Source organism: Bidens hawaiensis, unplaced genomic scaffold (genome assembly GCF_021521415.1).
Source record: "Bidens hawaiensis isolate Kalapana, Puna unplaced genomic scaffold, B.hawaiensis_p1.1 tig00002525_1, whole genome shotgun sequence".
NCBI lineage: Eukaryota > Viridiplantae > Streptophyta > Magnoliopsida > Asterales > Asteraceae > Bidens > Bidens hawaiensis.
The window spans coordinates 363250-386559 of NW_027491138.1; the positions used below are offsets into that span (position 1 = coordinate 363250).

General features: G+C 36.4%; 1 protein-coding gene and 1 non-coding gene across 2 annotated transcripts; one reads left to right on the plus strand and one right to left on the minus strand.

The window, feature by feature from the left end:
- Positions 1-8606: 8606 nt before the first annotated feature.
- LOC143620129 (small nucleolar RNA R21) lies at positions 8607-8697 on the minus strand. The gene has a single exon (XR_013151296.1). It is a non-coding gene; the product is annotated as a small nucleolar RNA R21 (small nucleolar RNA).
- Positions 8698-17081: 8384 nt separating this feature from the next.
- Positions 17082-22675, plus strand: LOC143619978 (BTB/POZ domain-containing protein At2g30600-like). The gene is made up of 12 exons (XM_077091788.1): positions 17082-17997; positions 18456-18788; positions 19199-19429; positions 19768-19929; positions 20291-20503; positions 20606-20653; positions 21067-21125; positions 21231-21357; positions 21456-21530; positions 21606-21686; positions 21792-21860; positions 22331-22675. The coding sequence occupies exons 1-12, from the start codon at positions 17200-17202 to the stop codon at positions 22547-22549; spliced, it is 2415 nt and encodes an 804-aa protein (XP_076947903.1). The 5' UTR covers positions 17082-17199; the 3' UTR covers positions 22550-22675.
- The last annotated feature ends 635 nt before the right edge of the window (positions 22676-23310 follow it).

Below are 23310 nucleotides of genomic sequence, written 5' to 3' on the forward strand. Positions count from 1 at the left end.
TAGGAGTACTTCGTGTCGGATTACGGTATTCAACAGGCGAACCCATCACCTGTCGCCTGGTCGGATTATGGAGGTCAGGCTTCGTCATTGTACCAGCCACCGGTAGCAAATGATCCTTTTTATGGAACCGAGTCTTCATCGCACCATGGGCGAAACGTTCATGCCGGGCCAAACCCAAATAACGAAGATGAGTACGATGACGACTACATACGCGAAGTGAAGGTTTCGTATAAAACAGATGCTGTAAGACACCGTGTGTTTTGTTTAAGTTAATATTATTTATTTGTATGTTATTTAATAAACGGCCGAATAAATAGCGTAAAACTGTTTCAGATTTTTTGAGAGCCGCGAGGAGCTGGAGAAATGGGTAAAAATTAGAGGACGGGAGCATGGGTTTGTTGTTGTGGTCCAGCGGTCAAAGATAATCGCTGTGGACCTTGCATGCAATCGTGGGGGCGAACCCAAAATAAAGGCGACGATAAGACGTACCGGCAGCATAAAAAAATGTTATCCGTTTAAGATCCTAGGCAGGTACGACTCGAGGGGTGCCTGTTGGAGGGTTCAAGTGGTAAACTAGACTCACAACCACGATCCCGTTGAATTCGAGGAGGGGTGTGCGTCTTTTAGAAAAATGAACAGCGACCAGCTGGACATGGTTGGTTTACACAGGACCGGCGTTAAGCCGCAACAAATCGAAGCAGCCCTCCGCGAAAAGTTTCCCGGTGTGCAACCTGTAATAAAAGATATATACAACCACACCGCCAAGATTAGGAGGGATGGGCTACTAGGCGACACCCCTATGAAGGTAGTTCAAAACATTTGTAGTTTTAATGTGTACTTGCCATGCTTGTAATATTTACTAAACTTTTATTTCATCCAATGCAGGCGCTGGAAAACTTTCTCGCTGGCAACGGTTTCACGTTCTATACCCGGGAGAGTGATACCGACGACAGGACGGAGGAAATTTTCTTCTGTCATAATAAGTCGCATAAGATGTGGCGTGCGTTCCCCGAGGTGTTGATGATTGACACGACGTACAACACCAACATGTATGACTGGCCGTTGGTTCAGTTTATCAGTGTGACGTCGACATCAAAGTCGTTTTGTATCGCCACCGCGTTTGTTATCAGAGAACGGCATAGGAACTTCACCTGAGCTCTGGAGAAACTTAAACAAATGCTCGATAACTGCATGAAGCCACGCGTGATCCTGACTGACGCGGACCACGCCCTCATGAACGCCTGCGATGCGGTCTTCCCTAATGCCACCAAAAATTTATGCATGTGGCACATATCCGAGAATATAAGGAGAAAATTTAAGGGCCTATATAGCACGGATTCACACCCCAACCTAAGGCGGAAATGCCGGGGCGTGATCCGATTGCTCACAGCTCGAAGATACTATCATAAATATAAATGACAATCTCTAATTAATTATTTTGTTCAAATAACACACACAATAATCAAATACAACGATACAATTCAAATAAATAGATACAACCATTTAAAATCAAGTTTGTCTTCATTAAAATCCTAAGGTCTTTCTAAATGTCCAAACTTCAATCTTCAATCAACCTGCATATGCGTAGAAAATGGAGTTTGATCAACAACACATGTTGAGTGAGATGATCACCAATTTTGAAACAACAAATAATTATATAATAAATGATAAGTGTTAAATGCGCAAGCCAATCTATGTGGTAATAATCAATCAGACATTAACAAACCAAAATCAAGTATATTCATGTGCCAATGAATCGTTGCCAAGCGAATCGGGCATTGATTACAATGACGAAATTGTCGGTTTACCTTCGCCAAGCGAATCGGGCTCCGGTTACTAAGACGGTCGTATGACCATACTAATGAGAACCCTCTACAAGGGGATATGTTGGACCTCTCCGAAACGTTATCAAGTAAACAATTAAACATGTGGCAATTAGCAAATTGCATTAAACTGATATTCACACAATAATTATGTTTGCGATTTTAAGTATATATATAGAATAGAAAATATGAGTAAGTACGCATATGTCCCCAAAACATTTGAAAATAGTGTATAAAAAGGGGAATGATCAACCTCACCTAGTCGAATAAGCCAAACGGGAATTAATACGTCAAGAAACGATAATCACACTCCTCGAGAATTACCGACAAGAATCCTAATTAAATAATAGGATAAGTGAATAATATGTATACGAATTTAAGACTTCGATGTGACTTGAGTTACAATTGGTACAGTATGGATTGAATGATTGATCACTACGAATTATTGTTATTGTAAAAACAATGTTATTAGTTATTACTTAATTATAGAAATCATTGTCTTATTATATAATCGAATCTACGAATAATTAGTTTAAATAAATATGAGTTGAGATATATAATGATATAACGTTTTAAATATATAATTAACATAAAATTTATATTTTAGAATCTTTAACAAAATTCGATGGTGAAAATATAATTAACACTTTTAAATACGTTAATACATTTATTAGGATTTTGTTTAAAATAAATAATTCATACATATATACATACATATATATACCTATACATATATAATATATATTTAATAAATATGAGCGAATTTATAAAGACGTTTTTACAACGAAAACATCGACATTAGTGTCGGTTTTTAATAAAATAATAAGGATTAATTATTATTAATAAGATATATATATATACACACATATACATACGAACACTTGTAACGAGATTAATGGACACGAAACGTTAACTTATGATGTCGGTTTTATTAAAATATTGTTTATTTGACATGTAATATTAATTATAATATGGTATAAGTCATTAAAAATAAGTTAAAATAATCTAAAAAAAATAAAAACACCAAAAAAAGGGCCGGCCGGGACTCGCTCCTGATGGCCGGTAAGCTTGTAATGAACACACACACCAGCTGCGCTGTTGGTGTCAGTTGTTAACAACATGAACCCAGACAACTATATACATAAACGAATAAATAAATTCTTGATTAAGAACCTTAGATCAATCAATCAACCAAATCCGTTTAATGTTCGTTCGATTAACGTTAGCGTTTTTGTTCACTGTTGATTAACGAGCAGAATGCACGTTTTAATTACCTGGAATGATCACGAAACCAAGGAGAACAACTAACCCCGTCGCGTCGGCAAGAATGGACTTCGAACAGCAGGTTACGGCCAAAATAAATGTAATTAGGGTTAGGGCTTTTGGTCGCTGGGCTATAGAGGAGGTACAGATGAGATTAATTGAATTCTTATCACCCCTAGGTTATATAATCAGTTTAGGGTATGACGGTTTGGTTAGATGTAACAATACGGATCATATAAGATCTTGATTCTTAATTAATGATTATGATTAGGCCGTAAATAGTATGAGAAATCATAAACACAATCCAATTCCTAACTTAGTTCGTTAATTTAGGCTCAAGTAAACTAAACGGGTTCATGGTTTGGGTTAAACGGGTTAACGGTTCATGGATTTTGGATTTGGTTAAAATGGGTTATAAAAGAATATATGAAAATTACATTTTAGCCCTTTGAGATTTGAGACGGGAACAATGGTGGATTAAAGTTTATATTTGGATAAAAAAACGTACACTTTTGAAAGTTAAATATATTTTAAATAAGTAATATAAATAAATATAATTTGTATAGTAATTCCTTGATAAACGTGATACCTTTATAGTGTAAAAATTTCCCGATCATAAAACGGGTCGGGCAATAGATAAAGACTCGTACGTGGAAAACCCGAGTTGTTACAATGGATACGGGGACGGACTTTGCGTACTGGTGGAAGGTCCTGTATCAGTCTCCGACGATATAGGAGTACGACAACCGTCGCATCAACATGGAGCGTCATTTGATACAGGACGATAGAGCAGGCGAGTTCTTCGAACCGGATGACAGTTTTTAATAGCCTAAACATACATCTTAATAACGTTTCCCTTTATCTTTCAGAGGTCTGGCAATACATTCGCAACAGCTGGTTGGATCCATACAGACACAAGTTTGTAGCATGCTGGATCGACGAACGCCGAAACTACGGCGAAACTACGACGAACCGAGTTGAGAGCCAGCACGCAAATCTGAAAAGGTACCTCAATGGAAGTAACAACTCGCTCGACACAATTGCCAGGCACATCCTTAAATTGGTCGACTCGCAGATGAAAAAGATCGGTAAATCTTTTCACGACTCCCGTTCCAAGGTCATGGAAGGACATCGACAGCACGTCTGGTTGAAGAAGTTAAATAAACAGGGTGTCGACTCACGCTCTGGGTCTACTTGGGGATATATGAGAAACACTCGCCGGATATTAGGCAGGCAATGCAGAACGAGCTGGAAACGAACGAAGGGTGGTGGAGGGCAATGTTCAGCAAAGAGGATGAAAGATTGTACGGCTGGGTTCATTCCAGCATTCCGTACTCCAACACGGTCAAACCGGCGCCGCCGAGTCGTTGGTTCAGCGTACCCGGTCACGGGCACGTGGCTGCTCAGACATACGGGTGTGTGTTAGTTAACCTAGATGGTAATCAGATCGAATCTTACTTCCCATTGAGAATCGGTCTTGACTTGATTCCGGATCCAATGGTTATAGGCATCGCTAACTGGGGAAGTGATCATTGGATATATATCAAACTGATAGGAGATTTCTCAATGCCTACGCCGAACCTTAATTGGGAAATAAGCGCCTTACCGACAACCCTCGAATGGAAAACACTGTACGGACAACGTATGGAGGAGTACAAACAGATACGCACAGGATGGCGAAAGGAACCCTTTAACGTAGAGCTAGACACCGTATAGAAAAAAATGTATCAATGGATTTATATAGACACACACACATATACATACATAAATAATAATAATAATAATAAATAAAGAAATAATAATAATGTTAATAACTAATAATATAATAAATAATAATAATACTAAATACTAATAATATAATAAATAATAAATAATAATATTAGTAACTAATAATAATACTAAATACTACTACTACTAATAATAATAAATAATTAATAATAAATACTAATAAATAAATAACAAACAAATAATAATAATAAATAAAAAAATAGGCAGAATACGTCGCGTATAGACCTATACGCAACGTATTTATGCCCCTTATATGGATCCTGGCTGCTCAACTGCCACTTTATTATTTCAAATTTCAAACTCCCGCCCGAGCAACAGAGCATCCGAGCATCCAGACACGAGTCTACATTGGACCGACACCGACCGGATTACGACACGAGCCGAGGAGATTTGACCCGACACCGACACGACATGGAGGTAATTTTTTAATGTTATGTTGATGATGATGGTTATGTTTAGATGATGATGATGATGTTGTTTTGTGAATGGATAAAACCGTCGACCGGAGTCCGGTCGTAATATGGCTGGAGTCCGGCCGTCGGTTTGCTGGGCCTATCAGCGGTGACGTATAGCCCTATATGCCGCATCTGATATAAATTTTTTTTAATTTTTTAATTATTTATTATTGTTATTATTTATTTATTAATATTATTATTATTGTTATTATTATTGTTGTTATTATTATTATTGTTATTATTGTAATTGTTATTGTTATAATTATTATTATTATTTGTTATTATTATAGTTTGGGGACGACGAGATTGAGGCGGAGCTCGAGCAGGAGCACGAGCAGCAGATGGGGCGGGGCCGGGTCAGTGGACAGGGCCGGGGCCGCGGGCGGGGCCGCGGACCCCTAGTGGGTGACAACGTGTTGGTCACCTACCCTCATCTGCAGTTCGCTGAGGGTTCGGACGCCCACACACGATACATTCGCCTACGCTAGATGCACCCGTTTCCCAGCACGATTTTTTCCTGGTCGTTTTTGGAGTCATGTGACGCTCACCAGCGGGTGGCTGAGTACATCGGACAGGATACGCCCTAGAGCCGATGCTTCAGTATGCCACTATTAGCCCACCGGGAGCTGACACTAGAGATTTATAGCGCGTTACGTAAGTTTACTCCACGTTGTTATGTTTTTAATATATTTATTATATTATATTATATTATACAATAGTATGTTATATAATATTAAATTAAATTCAATTTTACTATATTAAATTATATTATATTATATTATTGCAGGCCCCGCGCGTCTGGTACGCCAGAGATTCAGATGAGGGTGCCAGGCGCCGATACGACACAGTCGGAGGTTTACTTCCGCATGTTCGGGCAGGACATCCATCTCTCAATGGAGGAGTTCACGGTTGCTCTGGGCTTATACACCGCGCAAGAGGTACACAGCCCGATATACACGGAGAGCATCCACCAGATGCCGGAGGACGACCTGCGGGTATGGTGGCGGGCCATCAGCGATCACGACTTCGGGATAGGCCCTTGGACACCAAGTCCAAGGTCTCGGCTATTAGGGACCCGCTGCACAGGTACGTTCTTAAAATGTATTGTATTGTTTAGTATATAATATAATATAATATAAAATTATATTATATTATATTATATTATATTATAACACAATATAACGTTATATTATTATTATTATTATTATTATTATTATTATTATTGTTTATAAATTATATTATCTTATATTACACATGTACCTTCACAGGCTGATTGCGATGTCCATCGCGGGTCGCAACCAGGGCGCGGGTCCGTCGCGGGTCGCAAGCAGCACTGCAGCCTGCGCGACCTGTTTTTTTAGGTGTCTACTGACTCACACGCACTGCAACCTCGCTAGGGTGTTTGCAGACTATTTTGTTGCCTACCAGTTCAGGCAGGGACGAGGGTCCTTGATGGGTGGCGGGTACGTCACCCAGCTTGCGAAATCTCTGGGCCATGGAGCCCTGGTGGACGGCCCGCGTATCGCTCCGACCCCTCCGAGCGAGCTGGACCACCTCCGTTGCATCGGCATGCACATTGGGCGTTCGTTCCCCGGGCACGGCCCGCATGACCAACTGGTGGCCGGGGCGGGGGTATGTGCGCCTTACGTCCTGGTGCCTTTAGTCGAGCCTCTCCCGGTCACGGCACCCGAGGTGGAGCTTGTCCATGAGCCTGTCGACGCGTGGGAGAGGGGCGGCGGGGATTTGGACAACAGTGGTGACGGACTTGAGGATCCGGGCGCATCTCAGGTACGTTTTAATATATTATCGTTTTATCGTTTCTTTTAATTCGTCCAGACGTATTAAACGTATTTATGTTGTTTTGTTGTTAAGAGCCGACGCAGCACGTTCCACACACATATCGCACGGTGCGTCTGGGTTCCGCCACCGACACCAGGTTGCAGGCCCTTGAGTTGGGGATGAGGCAGATGTCGCGCCAGATCAACTGGCTTGTTAACAGTCGGGTAGCGAAGCTGTCTGGACAGCCCTACAGCGTGCCACCACCACCCTCTCCCAGTTTTGACCATGTGGCGAGCACGTCTGGCGTGAGACGCGGACAGGGCGACAACGTGGATGCTGCGGATGGTTCGGTGCCGAGGCGCAGGGGAGAGGACGACGCCAACGTTGGCGACGCGTTCAGGGGGCTCGACGGCCACGACGACGGCATGGGCATGAACATCGAGGACTTCATGTAGATTTTTATGTTCTAGTTGTCGTATTTTCTTTTATTTGTACAGATATTATAATGATTTTTGAAATATATGTGTGTTAACTATCACCAAAATAATATTAAATATTAAATAAATAATTAATATATAATTATCATAATAACAAAGAGGAAAAAAAACATAATAAGACAAAATTGGTGATGTTTTCTAGAAACACCAATTCATACACCGCGTATAGACCTATACGCGACGTATAGGCCGGTGTTTTAACAAATGGGGCGGTGTGCCTATAAAATCCGTTCCCAAATATGTTTGTGGCTCTAAAGTAGTCTTACAACTAGGGGTGAATAATAACTAACCATTTGCTTGCAACTCCCATCGACACTCTAATCTTACAACTATGGGTGAGCAATAACTAAACCATTAACCAAACCAACATCAAAACTAAACCAAAATTAACCAAAAACCATATTTTGTACATCATTAACCAAAATTAACTAAACCAAGCCATTAATATTTTAATAATATAATTCCGGATTTTATACCTCAAATATACAACACCATTTCATATTTTGTAATTTGTACCTCTATTTAATGTAATGTAATTTTACATTCATTTCATGTAATTCCGATTAAAAAGATTAGCCAAAATTTTGGCTATAAGCATAAATAACCAAACTGAAAACTAATAAATGAACCAAATAAATTGAACCAGTTAACCAAAATTTGATTGGTTAATTTGATGAGGCTAAAAACCAAACTTAACCGCACCCACAACTCTAACTCGGCATCTACCAACCTTGAACCCCAGTAAGTTACCAACTTTTTTATCTCAAGTTATCAAAGAACTTCACTTCACTAAATTTTCCCTTTGTACACAAACTTTCGGGCTTCATTGTTAAGTTACAAGCTAAATTCATACTTGAAGAGCAATTTGCATTTGTTTTTATCAATCTTAAATTTCCAGATTGCATTGTGTCTGTGTTAATAAACTGACTGCTTGTATTAAAGAACAAATGAATGCTACAAATGAAAGAGAGAACCGATAACTAAACAAATAGCGTGCGTGTTTGCCCTCAGAAGATAATATAATTCATCCCTCTATGGGATCAGTTCACTACTTTTAACGTTTTAATTTTTATTCAGTTCATCATTGGGCAATAAATCCACAAAAATATTAAACTAACAAATGAATCAATGAAATTTCAGGAGGAAGAACAGTCAAAATATCGAAATGAAATAAAACATGGATCGAATAATAAAATCAATTTCTCATCAAATCAAAGTATAATTAACATACGTTTGGACACGGGTTTAACCAATTCATAGTTAAAGATAAACCATACTTGTGCCAGATAGCATCATGACGGCCAGAAACCCTAAAAGAGTTTAATTTCATCGAGGAGCAAATGTGAGTAACTATTTATAGGCGAATGAATAGATGATCCACTACCGATATCTTGTTCCCTTGGTAATTGGGCTTGGGCTTCTATTTGGGCCAACATTGAATTATTTTGTTTGTTTATTAAAGTTTTCTGCCTTTTAGCAACTGGAAATAAATTTTAATTTTGGTTCAAGGACAATATATGCTATGTTTGTGAAGGAGGTTCAATGAGGTAGTTGGTTCATCGAACAAATGATGTGAAATGTTGTTAAGCATGTGTTCAATGATATACTTTAGTCGGTATTAGGATAGCGTTTAGCATTAGTCTATTAGGTAATGAAGAAGGGAAAGAAATTACTTATTCGAGGATAATGAAAATATGAGTATGTGATTAGGAAATGGAATCAAATCATCCATTACATATACATTTTTCTTTACGGCTAAATAAAATACTTCTTTAAACCACATGCACCTACAAATTGTATGACTTGAACCATCAACTTTTAGGATAAAGAGCAGACACCTTACCATCACACCATATTACACTATGATTATCTTTCCCTCCAAACACGTCTAGGCATGTTCCTACCACGCGTTTTTCTCCATTTGATTTCTTATTTCCTCAAACCATTCTCAATTTTACCCTCCTATTTTTCCTCCTTCAATGGGGTGATGATTTCGTACATGGATGATTTTAAATTCTTAATCATGAATGTTTAAATAACTTTTAACTTTGACTGAAATTTTTTGAATGATTTTCAAACTTTATTAACTACAATTATTATTTTTATAATATGAGTTTATTATAAACTAGTTTGAAACCCGTGCACTACACAGGTAATTCATGAAAATAACAATTTACATTAAAATACAAAAATTAAAAAAGAAACTCGTAAATAGATATATATTGAATAACGCTTTTTTATGAAATAAGAGATCATTATAAAGTTCAGATATTTGCAAATTAATATAAAGTAAATATTAAATTAGCATCTTTATTGCATAAATGGTAACAATTTTTTATTATCTGCCCTTTTGTTTTTATAGGTTGTGTTAAATATTACTATGAATTTATTTTAAGGTAAATTTCAAAACGGTGAGATTTAACGTGAGAGTGACAAGTGGCAAAACTTATAGTTTTTTATTGTAGAGTATAGATATAGATTTAATTAAATAATGTTGTGAAAACTTTTGTAAATTTTAATAAGTTTCATTTTATTCTTTCATCTTTTCCCATATACGTACAAAACAGTACAAAGTAAAGAATGTCATTCTCGTATAATAACTAAACATGACAAAGGAATGATAATGATGTATTACATTCTCTTGTCTGTTCTAATCCCAGGTTAATTTCATTTTATTCACTCACCTATTATATTACCTCACTAGATTTTACCCCCCGTATTACGGGGGTTGTTTTACATTATTCGTTTTTAATATTTATATATGTATATTTGGATTTTAATTTTATTTATTGTACGAAAGTTAATAATTAATATACTCGAGGTTTGATGATAAAATGGTTTCACAAATAAATGATATGTTATAATCCGGTTTAAAAGCTATATGGGTTTGCTGATACCCATTACCCGTTTATTTTCTTTATTATAAAATTGTGTTTTAATTATAAATAATATCTTTTTTTAAATAAAAAGGATATTAATTTTTAGTATATACCTATTTTATAGGAATTTCATATCAAATATTTTATGAGATTAATTTTTAATATAATGAGATGTTATAACTCGTTTAAGAGCTATATGGGTTTGGTGAGACATTTATCTGTGAATTCAGGTCAAATACGTGAGAAACCTTCATTTACAAATAAAACAATCTGATGGCTTGAGAGAATGGTTGTTGTACATTTTTTATTTTTTAATATTTATTTTTTGGATTTTAATTTTCTTAATTGTAAGAAAGTTAATAATATACTGAAGGTTTGATGATGGATTTCATAAATAAATGATATGTTATAACCCGTTTAAAAGCTATCTAGATTTGGTGACTCATGGCCCGCTTATATTTTTTTTACTATAAAATTGTTTACTAATTATAAACAATATCTTTTTCTTTTTAAATTAGATATTAAATTTTAGTATATTCCTAAAATTTTCATATCAAATAATTGGTAAGATTAATTTTTAATTTATTGAGATGTTATAATCCGTTTAAGAGCTATCTGGTTTTGGTAAGACCCATACCCATGAATTTGGGTTAAATCAACGAGAGGTCTCCATTTAAAAATCAAGCAATCTGGTGACTTTCATAAAAGAAGGGAGCGACCATATCGCGATACGTAGGATTTTAGGGTTTTCGTTTATATATATTATTATAGATAGATTCAAATATACTCTATTTCATTAAATTTTGGTAAAAAGTATTACACACCTAATGTTATTTATTGGGTTAAATTTATTTCAACAGTATCTTGTCTTTAACCTTAGCAGTAAGTGTTCCTGTCATCACTTAACACTGTTCGGTATTATATCTTCATCTATAGTACTATCTTGCAATCATCAACTAGTTACTTATTTAACAATTTGTTATATTAACTCATTCGATATGGGGTAATTGAATAGACGAGAGAATATAATTGATCATTATAATTCCATTGTATAGTTTGGTTACCTTGTGGGAATGAAATGAATTGTGATTTTGTGTTGTCTGATAATCAGATAAATGAAAGAATAGAATGCAAACGTGGTGGTGCCGGCGGTTGCCTAGTGGCGAAGCTTGGACGAAAACGTGACCGCGGCCTCCAGGGAGGGGGGGGGGGGCTCAAATTTTCCAAACGAAAACGGGTAAATTTACACTACGTATACAAATTTTCTGGCGAAATAGGGTAAACTTACACTACTGGGGGGGGGGGGCTCTGTGGCCCTAGTAAACCTTCATCCTTGGTTGCCTATGGTGGTGGCCGAGGGTACGTGATGGTGATAATGGTGGCTGGCATGGGTGGTGTCGGCCGAAGCAGTGATGGAGGCTCGTGCACCTTTTGTTTGATTCACCCCCCCCCCCCCCCTGTTTTAAATGGGTTTAGCACTAGTTAAGTTGGTGCATGCAATATGCAAGCTTTGAATATGCACGAGCTCCATGGTCTGATGGTCATATATATTTATCAATTGAATTCCAGATGTACTAGTCTCTTAACTTTAGATTGTCAATTCCCAAACCGATTTAGCCATGTATTGTTATATCAAAGCCACTCTTTTATTGCTAACCCAAAAGCCCACAACCCCAAGGCCCAAGCCCAGTCCGGAAAGACATGGCACAAGGTCCCAACTTCATACCCTTTTCTTTGACTACCTAGAAACTTGGTGCTAGCATAGTTGTGTAATTTAGCAAGGTTTAGTATAGGTAGGGTCATTAAGACATGGCTTTTTGATATGGTTGTATGATTTGTCATGAACTTAATGAAATTAATGGATCTAAATCAATGGACCCTAACTTGGTTGTATGATTTGTCACGAACTTAATGGATCTAAATCAATGGACCCAATTAGTGAGGGGTTCGTTGTAGGTTAGAAGGAACGCAGATGGATAACGTAGATATTAGGAATGAATTTGTAGATGAAAGTCTTCTTCCCCGTCTCCTTCTCTCTATAATAGTACTCTATTTCTCATCCCCTTATTGTAAACAATTTATTGTGAATCAATGAGCCATGAACGATTACTCTAGAGATCTCATGTTTGATGTTTAGCTTGTATCGATCCACTTCAGATTTTGGTTTGAAGTCAACTAGAGTTTGACTAGATGGACTTAGATCCTGAAGAAACACTAAGTGACCCCGGGCAGATTATGGATAATCTGGGGGTTAAGTAATGTTTCCCACGAGGGTTAGGTCCGACAAAGAAGGATGTTCTTCAGATGACCTGCAAAACAGACACCGTGAGCTCGTCACTGAGAAGGGGGGGTTCCTCCTTGTGACCACCCTCCGGCGTGAGAATCAGACTAGATTGCTCTGAATATAAGTATATATTGAGAGATTGCTAGAGAAGATAAGATACAAGATCCCCTTACCGTTCCAAGGTGTTGGAGTATTTATAGCCGAAGGTAGGTTTCCAAGCAGGTACGGCCAGCTGTATAATATTCCTGTTCTACCAACTGTGGGCTACGCACGTGCCATGCTAGTGGTTGGTGGGTAGGCAGCGGCTGATAGTGACAAGGCCGGCTGTGTACTGTTCCCTTTCCGCCGGCTGTGTACTATTCCTTTTCTGCCGGCTGGGTACTGTTCCTTTTCCACCAACTGCAGGCTATGTGCGTGCCACGACAAGGGTTGGTGAGTAGGCAGCGGCTAATAGTGACAAACAGTACTAGAGCGTGCTCCTCCTCGTACTGTTGTCGGTGAGCTGTCACCCTGTGATAGGTTCATGGGCTGCTCTGGTCAGATCTTGTGTATTTTGTCCATACCTTGGTAGGTATAGTACAAAAGACCTTCCAGAAGCGTACGGACTGGCTCATTTGGGTGGGAGTATTCCCGCCTTGCTCCTTCCTTCAGGTGACACTGAATTATTGAGAGTTAGTGCCTTGTGCGTGTAGCCTTGCTATTAGTGCGGGTAGCCTTCCTTGATGGCTTGTATCCGCAGCTGCGGGAACAGGCGGGGTATTTCACCATTGGGAGGCTTTTCCTGCGGGAACAGCTGGCGTACTGCGCGTAAGGTCTTCATCTCTGAGCACAGTGAGTCCTGTGGGACCAGTTGGTCCTTGCGCAGACGTCCCTCTTCAAGGTGAGTCTTGCGGGTCCAACTGGGCTCTGCTGGGACCTACCTCTTCGGATCCGATAGCTCAGTAATCATCCATGAATCATGAAACATGATTGGGTTCAACCATGGTAAGAATTAAAAGCCCGAAAACACACTTGTTTTGAAACAAGTTAACCCGTGCAAGCTTGGATTGTGACTAAATACTGAAAATAAACTTTTTACACTAGTAATTCTCGGGGTAATTATTTTAAACATACAAATTTAGCATGAATTTTTTCTGACATGCCACTCAATCATCATTTAATATCTAGTGTCAAATGTAGGTTTGCTAAGGTGTGGACTTCCATATTACTATGTCAAGAAAATCATATTTTATATATGAATGTAAAAGAATCTAGGTTGTAAGTTGTAGATCTATAAGGATAAGGTAAGTTTTATCAATTATTACGGACATCTTTGACGGAAGAACTCAGATATGACCACATAACCATCTCTCTCTGTGTTCATTGTATGTGTCACCCCCCCCCCCTCCCTACGCATCTCTCTTTCACATTCTTCGTTCGTGGTTACTTATTTCTTCTTATGGATAACCCGTTGTTTATAACCTCTCTCCTCCGTATCAATGCTGTCCCTCTGGTTGAAAAGAGTCCTATAAGGGATGCACTACAAAGATATTTTAGAAATAAACATAAACAAACCGCAACACAACACGTATTTTAAATCAATAGCCACATTATTGAGATGTTTCAAATTATTATTATATATAATAATTAAGAAGTTTGGCGACGCAATCATGTGATTGGACCGCGTATCCTTACGTGTTTGGTCGGCCCTTTTATTTGTTTTTCGTTCTTAAATTCGTGTCGATTACCTGCCGTAAAATACGTGTTTTTTAACCTTTGATACCGTCAAATGATTCCGACCAAATTCACGTTAGCTCGCGGTCGCGAGTTCTTTTTTAGTCCATCGATTCCAAACGAATTCGCGTCAGGTCACGGCCAAAACGTGCGTGTATTTTTTTTTGCCACGGTCTTTTTATGTAAATGTGTTAATTTGTTGTATTTTGAGTGTGGACGAATTAACTTATTGCTTTAATTTTGGTGTCGTAACCTGATTCTAACTGAACTCGTGTCAGTTCACCACCACAACACATGGCTTTCTATGTACGATTTAGTCCTGACAAAGTCGATTCCAACTGAATACACGTTAGTTCGCAAACGCAACGCACGGGTTTTTTTGTTACTTTTTTTGTCCCTCGATTCCAGAATCAACGAATTTGTATCAGTTCACAACTGCAATGCGCTTTTTTTTTGTTCACCACACTTCAGATACCAACTGAAGTGTCATTGGTTTGTAACCGCAATGCGTGTTTTGTATGTTAATTTGTTGTATTTTTCCGTTAACAAACTTTTTTTTTTGGGAAGGGGGGGGGGGGGTTTATTACTGGTTTCGTAACACAGCATCGATCGAATTCACCTCGACTCGCAGACGTATTGCACGATTTGATAATTGTACGAGTATGACTTCCAATAACATTGACCCGCGTTGCGCCGGGAATCTTCCTAGTTTAATATAAACATCCACAGAGATAGTGGTTATGAAGGGCTTAGGATGACATGCTTCAAATAATTGGATGCATTATGTAACATATAAATGATTAGACGACTTAACACATCATTCTGAGTCAGTAGTGAGTCACCTGAGATAGGATTTATGGAGTAGTTGCTATCTGTCTATTTTAATATAATAATAGTTAAATACGATGATATCAGCAGCTTGATTGCTAACGGTCCCATGTGACATTTTTAGGTATGAAACTATGGATGTTAAAGTTTCCACATTATTTTAAACTCTTATTAGAAAATAAACATTTATAAGTTTGAAATATTTTTACAGATTATAAGTTTGAAGTAGTTTAAAAAACATGTTATTTATTTATTTGTTATTATTTTTTAACCAGTTAAATGTTACACTCTATATGAAATCCAGGATTGAACACATAACATCTTATTCAATACCCTAATCGCCTTACCACTCTACCAAAAAGAGATACTAGTTACCTTTTTTTTGAACAATAATTTGGATCACTGACAAACCATTGGCCAACCCGATCATATTATTTTCTAAGTACGAAACATAGGGGAGCTAGGCTGGCATGTTCCTGAAGAAAAGCGCGTATATCGTCAGTCCCAACTTTGAGACCACTTCAGGAGGAAACACGATATAGGTGAGAAAACCTTATTGCCTAACTTAGAACCCTTATTTTATCACTTGTGAGACTTGAACTAAAAATTACCTCATGTTTTTTTAAATAAAGCCTTTGGAGTCTCACCTCAACCACTTAAATGCTGCTACTTGTTATATACTCCTTTACATTATTATAATTTTATATATCTTAGCTTTTAAGTTTTTATGCACATGATTTTATTAATACAGTTATTACTTTGTTTATAAAAACAATATATATAAAAATAATAATAAGCTATCTAGAAAAAGTCATCGGATTTGAGCTAGTCCTTGTATAAGGTTCTCAGCTTGAATATCGAGTTCACCTAGGTTTTCGTCCCACCGTGTGTTACGCTAGAGAGTTATGTTTTTGTAGTGGCACAACGAATGTCAAGCGGCAGCCGATGGTATGGTCTTTCAGAGGAATGCTCAAGCCAAACTCTGAAGCTAACGTGAGCCAAGTTAAGACAAGATAGCCTAACCAGAATGAGACAACAGAATTTTCCATTCTGAAGAGTATGATAACCTACACACAATAAAACCGTCGTTTAAAAAAAAATAAAAAACCATTACTCATTTAAGCAAATCCCAAATACCTGATGATAATTGTGACAAAACCTGAAAACAAGAAGGAACCAAATATTTATTAGTTATATAGTTATATTATATTTTACCAGATTGAGCAAAATATATGTTTTTTGTACAATTTTCCCAATGTTTTCGTTTGATGGGTGGAGAGCGACTGAGCTAGGAAGAGACAGATCTCCTTTACGCGGGTAAAACGTCACACGTCATCCAATTATTATTATTTTTGCCACCGTATCTCCGCCGTATAAATCAAATCAAGACTCCCCAATTTTCTTGATTTTCCGATTACACCAAATTGGGGTTTTACCTTTCTGGGTTCATCCGATTCCGATCAAAGATTACCGAATCAGGTAAAAAGTTTGGGTTTTTCCAATCAATTTGATGTGGGGTTTCTTCAAGATTTCATTTTGTCGTTTCTTTGAGCTCAACTTGAGGCTATTATGCAAGATATTTTTCAGATTGATGGTGAAAGCTTTTTAAAATATTGTGGTGTGGGATGTGCCCAGAAGCAAGTTGCTTGCTTTTGATTATTAAATTGTGTTTCCAGTAGTGCTGCAATTGATCTTATCTTGTCACATTTTGTTAAAAGAATCAAAGATATCTCCAACCTAATTATTATTGTCCTTTTCTTTGATTACTTTACGTGTATAAACTAAAAATACATTCTTTATTTAAGTGCACATGTGACCCTCTAAATGTTGTTCATAAAAATTGAATCTTTATACATTCACTAGATTGAAGAATTGAAGCAGAGGAAAACAATGGAGAAGAAACAGAAGTTCCTAACCGTTGCACCGTTCGAATGCGCGTGGCGTGACGATTTGAGGTTTAAGGAAGCGGGACGAGGTTGTGTTGCATTTGAAGCATTTGCGCACAACGATGTCACGGTGGTCTTTCGTGAACAGTTAGGTAGTCAACACTACCATTACAAACGCGACAATAGTCCGCATTACACTGTGATCATCGGTAGTCATCGGAACCGAAGGCTCAAGATCGAGGTAGATGGAATCACGGCTGTCGATGAAGCGGGACTAGGTTTGTGTTGTTCATCTGCATTCCAAAGTTATTGGATAAGTATTTGTGACGGGTTAATTAGCATCGGAAAAGGTCGATACCCTTTTCAAAATCTTGTTTTTCAATGGCTTGATGAGAAGCCGAATTGCAGCGTGCAATATGTTGGGCTTAGTAGTTGGGATAAACATGTCGGGTATAGAAACGTTAACGTGCTTCCGCTAACACAAAATCATATATCACTTTGGAAGCATGTTGATTGTGGAGAGTATAAGGGGGAGGATGATATTGATGAAGAGTTGAGGGATGAGTTTGGTAACTTTTATAATCATGAGGGGCTTGGAAGCTTTCTTGAAATTTGGGAGTTGTCTGATGTGTATTTTGTTGTGGGTGATGATGAGCAGCCTGTGCCTGCTCATAAGGTGATCCTTGCAGCAGTTGATGATGTTGATTTGTGTTTAGTTGATCAAGATGTTATACTGGTTAAGGATGTGAGTTATCCGGTTTTGCATGCTTTTCTTCGGTTTATCTATACAGGGTTTACGCAGGTATTTAATAATCCTATATTGATTCATCTTCATTGTTTATTATCAATTTGTTTGATGATTACGCGATTAAGTTGAAATAATTAGTTTTGAATTATCTGCTCAGGAGTAGTTACAACAAGTTATTCAGAGTTATTTATATATCCAATTTATTAAATAATCAGAATTTACCGAACAATGAAACGATTAATTATTAGATTATCACAACTTCAAACACTAGAAGCATGTTAAAACACTACCTTTGGTAGTTTGTTTTGTTACATTTGATTATATGGTTATGATTATTCCATATCACATAATCATTTTCAAAACATTTTTTTTCGTACTAATTTCTTGTAATTATCACAATTTGTCAAACGTTCAACACTATATCAAAAGAGAGTGATTATTACAATTTTGACCTTCAAAACTCATGTCCAAACACCCGTTTAACCTCTAATGATCCTTATATCTATTTGTAGATTCCAGAGTCACTACTAGCATCCTTGAGGGATCTAAGCTTACAGTTTGGAGCAACTTCATTGGTAAAACAATGTGAAAATATAATCGACCGATTTAAACTCAACAAGAAGTTATTTGATTCTGGCAAGAATGTTGAGATATCATACCCTAATTCTCAACCTCATTGTGGTGGGCCCGCCTTTCCATTACGGCTTCCTCTGAGTGTGCAAAAGCTTGAACATTTTCACCAAACGGGTGCGTTTAGTGATATTGATATTAGCATTGAAGGTCATGGGCTCATTGATAGGTCTCATAAAGTTATTTTTGGTTTATGGAGTTTACCATTTATGAAGGTGAGCTACTCCTCATTTGCGTTTATGGTTATAGAACTTGTTATACTTTTTCTTTAATTTAGCAACAAACTTTTAAATAAAGCACAATTTGATTGATTTTAGTAATGAACAACATGTTTAACCAGTAGCATGTTTCTTTTTGTTGATTTTTCAATAATTGCTTATCTGGCATTTTTTATATCTATATACTAAGTGGCAATTAATGTGACATTTTATAGTTACCTTTAAATAGGTTATAAGATTATCTTCTTCAAGTTTTCAATAAAGTTATTTCAATTTTTTTACCCATAAGCTTTTTTTAGATGGTCTAAGTTTCACGCATAAAAGTTAGTTGCTAAAATCGGGAAAATGTAAAATTGTTTCTAAACAACTTATGTTCACATGATCTAAAGAAAATACTTAAATTACAGATGTTTACAAACGGTATGAGTGAGAGTGTTTCTTCAGAAGTATGCTTAAAAGACGTATCACCAAAAGCTTTCAAATTTATGATCGATTACTTCTATAATGGTGGACTAAGTTTGGAAGATACCGTTGAGAGTAATATCCTGTTGCTCGAGCTTCTCTTATTAGCAGATCAATTTGGTGTTTCTCCCCTTCATCAAGACTGTTGCAAAACGCTTTTAGAACGCCTTTCTGAGGTAGTTTTGATAACCCTTTTGTGTTTTCTATTAAACGCTTTATATTGATTTTTCATTTTAATATTTTGTTTGACTCCGTGGTTTTGAAGTGTAACTCTAAACATACAAGGAAGTGCGGATTCGGGCGTGTTAGGACGGAGAGATGGATTTATAATAATGAATTATAAATATTAATTACTCTTATCTATATATTAAATGCAGGAATCGAGTAGTGGATGAAGATGTTACAAGAACATTTTTTGTATTATGCACAAGTTTAAATGGACAAGGAAGAAGACACTTTTGGCCAAGTAATTAAATTATTGAACTTATTATCTAATCATTATACTTTGTTGCAGGGTTCGGTATGCTTAATTCTTCAAGTGATTCCCTCCATCCCATCTTGTAAGATTATAGAAGAAACATGTGAACGGATATTTACAAAGCACTTTGATTATTGTACTACGGCCAGTTCCGACTTCGTCTTGCTAGATGAATCAACCTTTTATAACATTTTACAGGTGGGTTCGACTTCTAAGTTCCAAATTTTTTATATTTTACGTTTAAACAAACGTGGGTTATAGTAGTTGTTCTGTGCATCTTGCTGACTGGCATGCGGCCCATGTCCACAACACGACACAGTACAGCTAATTTGACAGTTGTGTTTCCCATAATTTTTGGTATTTTAGTGTTTGGATAAACATAACTACTAAGTAAAATTACCTTTTTGCCTTGGGCATGACTCTTAAATACAATTTAATCTAGGGTTGTTAATCATAAATGCATTAAACTTTAGGGATCTTGTGTTAATTAAGACTGTGGGCACTTCTCTTGCATTTGAGAAATGAACATGTCTTTATAGTGTAATTGTATATTTTGCAGCATCAAGATTTGACGGTCACATCTGAAGAAAGGGTTCTTAATGCCATATTAATGTGGGGTTTGCAACCAAATGAATTATCCAACTGGGAAACGATTAATGACATGCTTTCAAACATGACACCCGAAGATCTTTTTGGTACAAGAGTTCACTCACTAAATGTATTGCTACCACTTGTGCGGTTTTCATTGTTACCATTGTCCTTGCTAAAGAAGGTACATACACCATATGATTAAATGATGTGATCTTGAGGTTTTTTCATATGTTCTTTTTTTATTTTTTTATTTTTTGTTTTAATATTTTTCTTTGTATTTCAGATGGAGAATAGCAATCTTAGCATGAAAATCCGTACTTTTTATCATATGGTGAGTTGGGTAACATGTCAAAATGGGTAAACTTGAGGCGGGTCAAAACAGGCTGGGTTGACCTGCCAACACCTTTTTGCCCAATTTTTTTTTGGGATTTCGTAATTATTGTATGAAATATGACTACAAACAGTATTTATTAACCTTACGATGCGTTTTTTTTAATACATCAGTTTAGGAGGTTAAAAACAATTGACTATACTTTGTACGACTTTTTAGTGTTTCGAGTTTCGACCCATTTGATTACTTTCATTTTTAGCTACATTTTTACTAGTTTGACGCTTTATCAATAAGATGCGACTAAAATCAACATCTTTAACACAAAACACATGAAATTTCCCTCTCCCAATAATATTACAACAATTAGGGGTATTTTAGTCATTTTGTTAGTTTTTTATATGCTCATTTTATAGGTGAAAGAGGCCATCACTTTCTTGGAATCGGGTTTCCCAACTTCAGGATGTCATCCTAAGTATGTTCAAATGCATCTACTTTTATACCTTTGCTAATCCGTTAAATAATATTTATTTTTGTATTAAGACACTTTTTATTAATGTAATCTTTTTCGATTTTTAAGGTTCCAACATAGGCAATCGAGTTTTAAGGAGCTTCAATACATACGCGATGGTGATAGCAATGGAGTTCTATATTATGCAGGCACATCATATGGTAAACACCAATGGGTTAATCCTGTTTTGGCAAAGGTACATTTTTTCTTTAATTTTCATTAATTAATAAAGAGTAAAAAGAATAAAGAAAAAGAAAAAAAATAATTTTTGTTTTTCTTGATTATTTTTTCCAGAAAATTAGTATTATAGCTAGCAATCCTATTTCAAGATACACAGATCCTAAAGTCTTGGCCTCCAGAACTTACCAGGTACGATATAGTTACGGTTATATAATATTAATTTAATTGAAGACTCGATCGTGAATTATATTAATCTTGAAACAGGGAACGTCTTTTGCTGGGCCCCGTATTGAGGACGGGAAGAACTGTTCATGGTGGATGGTTGACCTTGGCCTTGACCACCAGGTATAATCCATTCTTAATCATTAATAATATTCAAGATTAGGTTTATCACCTACGTGTCCGGTTAACTCGGGTCAACCTTACATTTATATTCTTGATTTGGAACAGCTCATGTGCAACTATTACACATTGAGACAAGATGGATCAAAGGCTTTCATGAGATACTGGAATTTTCAGGTACAGTCATGCAATTTTTAGTTCTTTTAAGGTTGAAAATGAATAAATAATAATTTAAAAAATAAATAAAGAATGATTATTTGAAGAATAAATAAAAATATATTTATGTTTACAATGTTGAAAAAATTGATGTTTTTAACATGTATATGTAAAAAAAAGGTAACCAATTGTTATTTCAAGTTGGATTCCAATAAGTTCATTCTCATAATAGAATAATAAAGTAAACTCTTTTATGCCTTAAAAAGCGACTAATGAAGTCAAAGTCAAAAGTCAACTCCCTAGAGTTTATCAATTTTATGTCAAACATAAACTTCCAATCTGCTCTCTTTGTGAGTAGGTTTTCAAAGTTTACTCCAATCCAATCATTCTTTTCTAAAATATATTATAGCACATAAACATTTTCTATGTTGAAAAGGAGATACTTTGATATTGACTGAGAAAAGTCAACTGACACATAAATCCACTCTCAGGGTTCATCTGATGGTAAAAACTGGACAAATTTGAGGGTACACGAGAATGACCAAACTATAAGCAAACCGGGACAATTTGCTTCATGGCCCGTTACAGGCCCAAACACTCTGCTCCCGTTTAGATACTTCAGAGTGGCTCTGATGGCCCCGACAACAGACGATATGAACCCGTGGACACTTTGCATTTGCTTTTTAGAACTTTATGGTTATCTGCACTGAATGTCCTAGGTTGTTTTTTCAGTGTTTTGAGATTAGTCACAGTGTAATGTATGTAACCCTTTTGATTTGTTGGTTTCTGGTGTTTGTTGTGAATCTTTGAAGAATAATGGTCAAGTTTTCCGGCCGTTTCGAGTCAATTGTGTGCATTAGGTGTTTTAAGTGTTTATTGTTTAAACCCGAACACTAAATCCCATTTTGATTATAAATCAGGTCTAATAGTTTAATGAACCGTTTTGATTTCAATATGGTGCATACCATTTGTTGATATGAAAGCTAATATGTAAGTGTGTGATTAGTATTCATTTTGTTTGAATACAAGATTAACTTAACATTAAAGATATAGTATAGAATTTAACATTAAAGATAAAACATGAATATAGTTAGTTTTTGGTTGTTATATCTAATTCATTTAATGGACCAATTGTGTTTGGGTTGACATGTTTGACTTGTATAATTAGATAGGTTGTGTTTAAGTTGATTCGTTTAACCTACATAAGTAAACATGTCATGTTTGGATTGACATGTTGTCCCCATTTAGTTGAACATTTGACCTATTTATAATTAAGCAGGTTGAACTGCCAACCTATTTACATCAAGTTTAACCCATGCATTACAACCTCCTCAACCTGTTTATGACAATTTAGTATGGTTTACAATTTGGTTACAACTATGCTCATGTAAGATGATTTTAAATGTGTCTGGTTATGATTGATGTTTTTTTTACATGAATAAATATGTGACATGCCAGTTCAACATGTTAA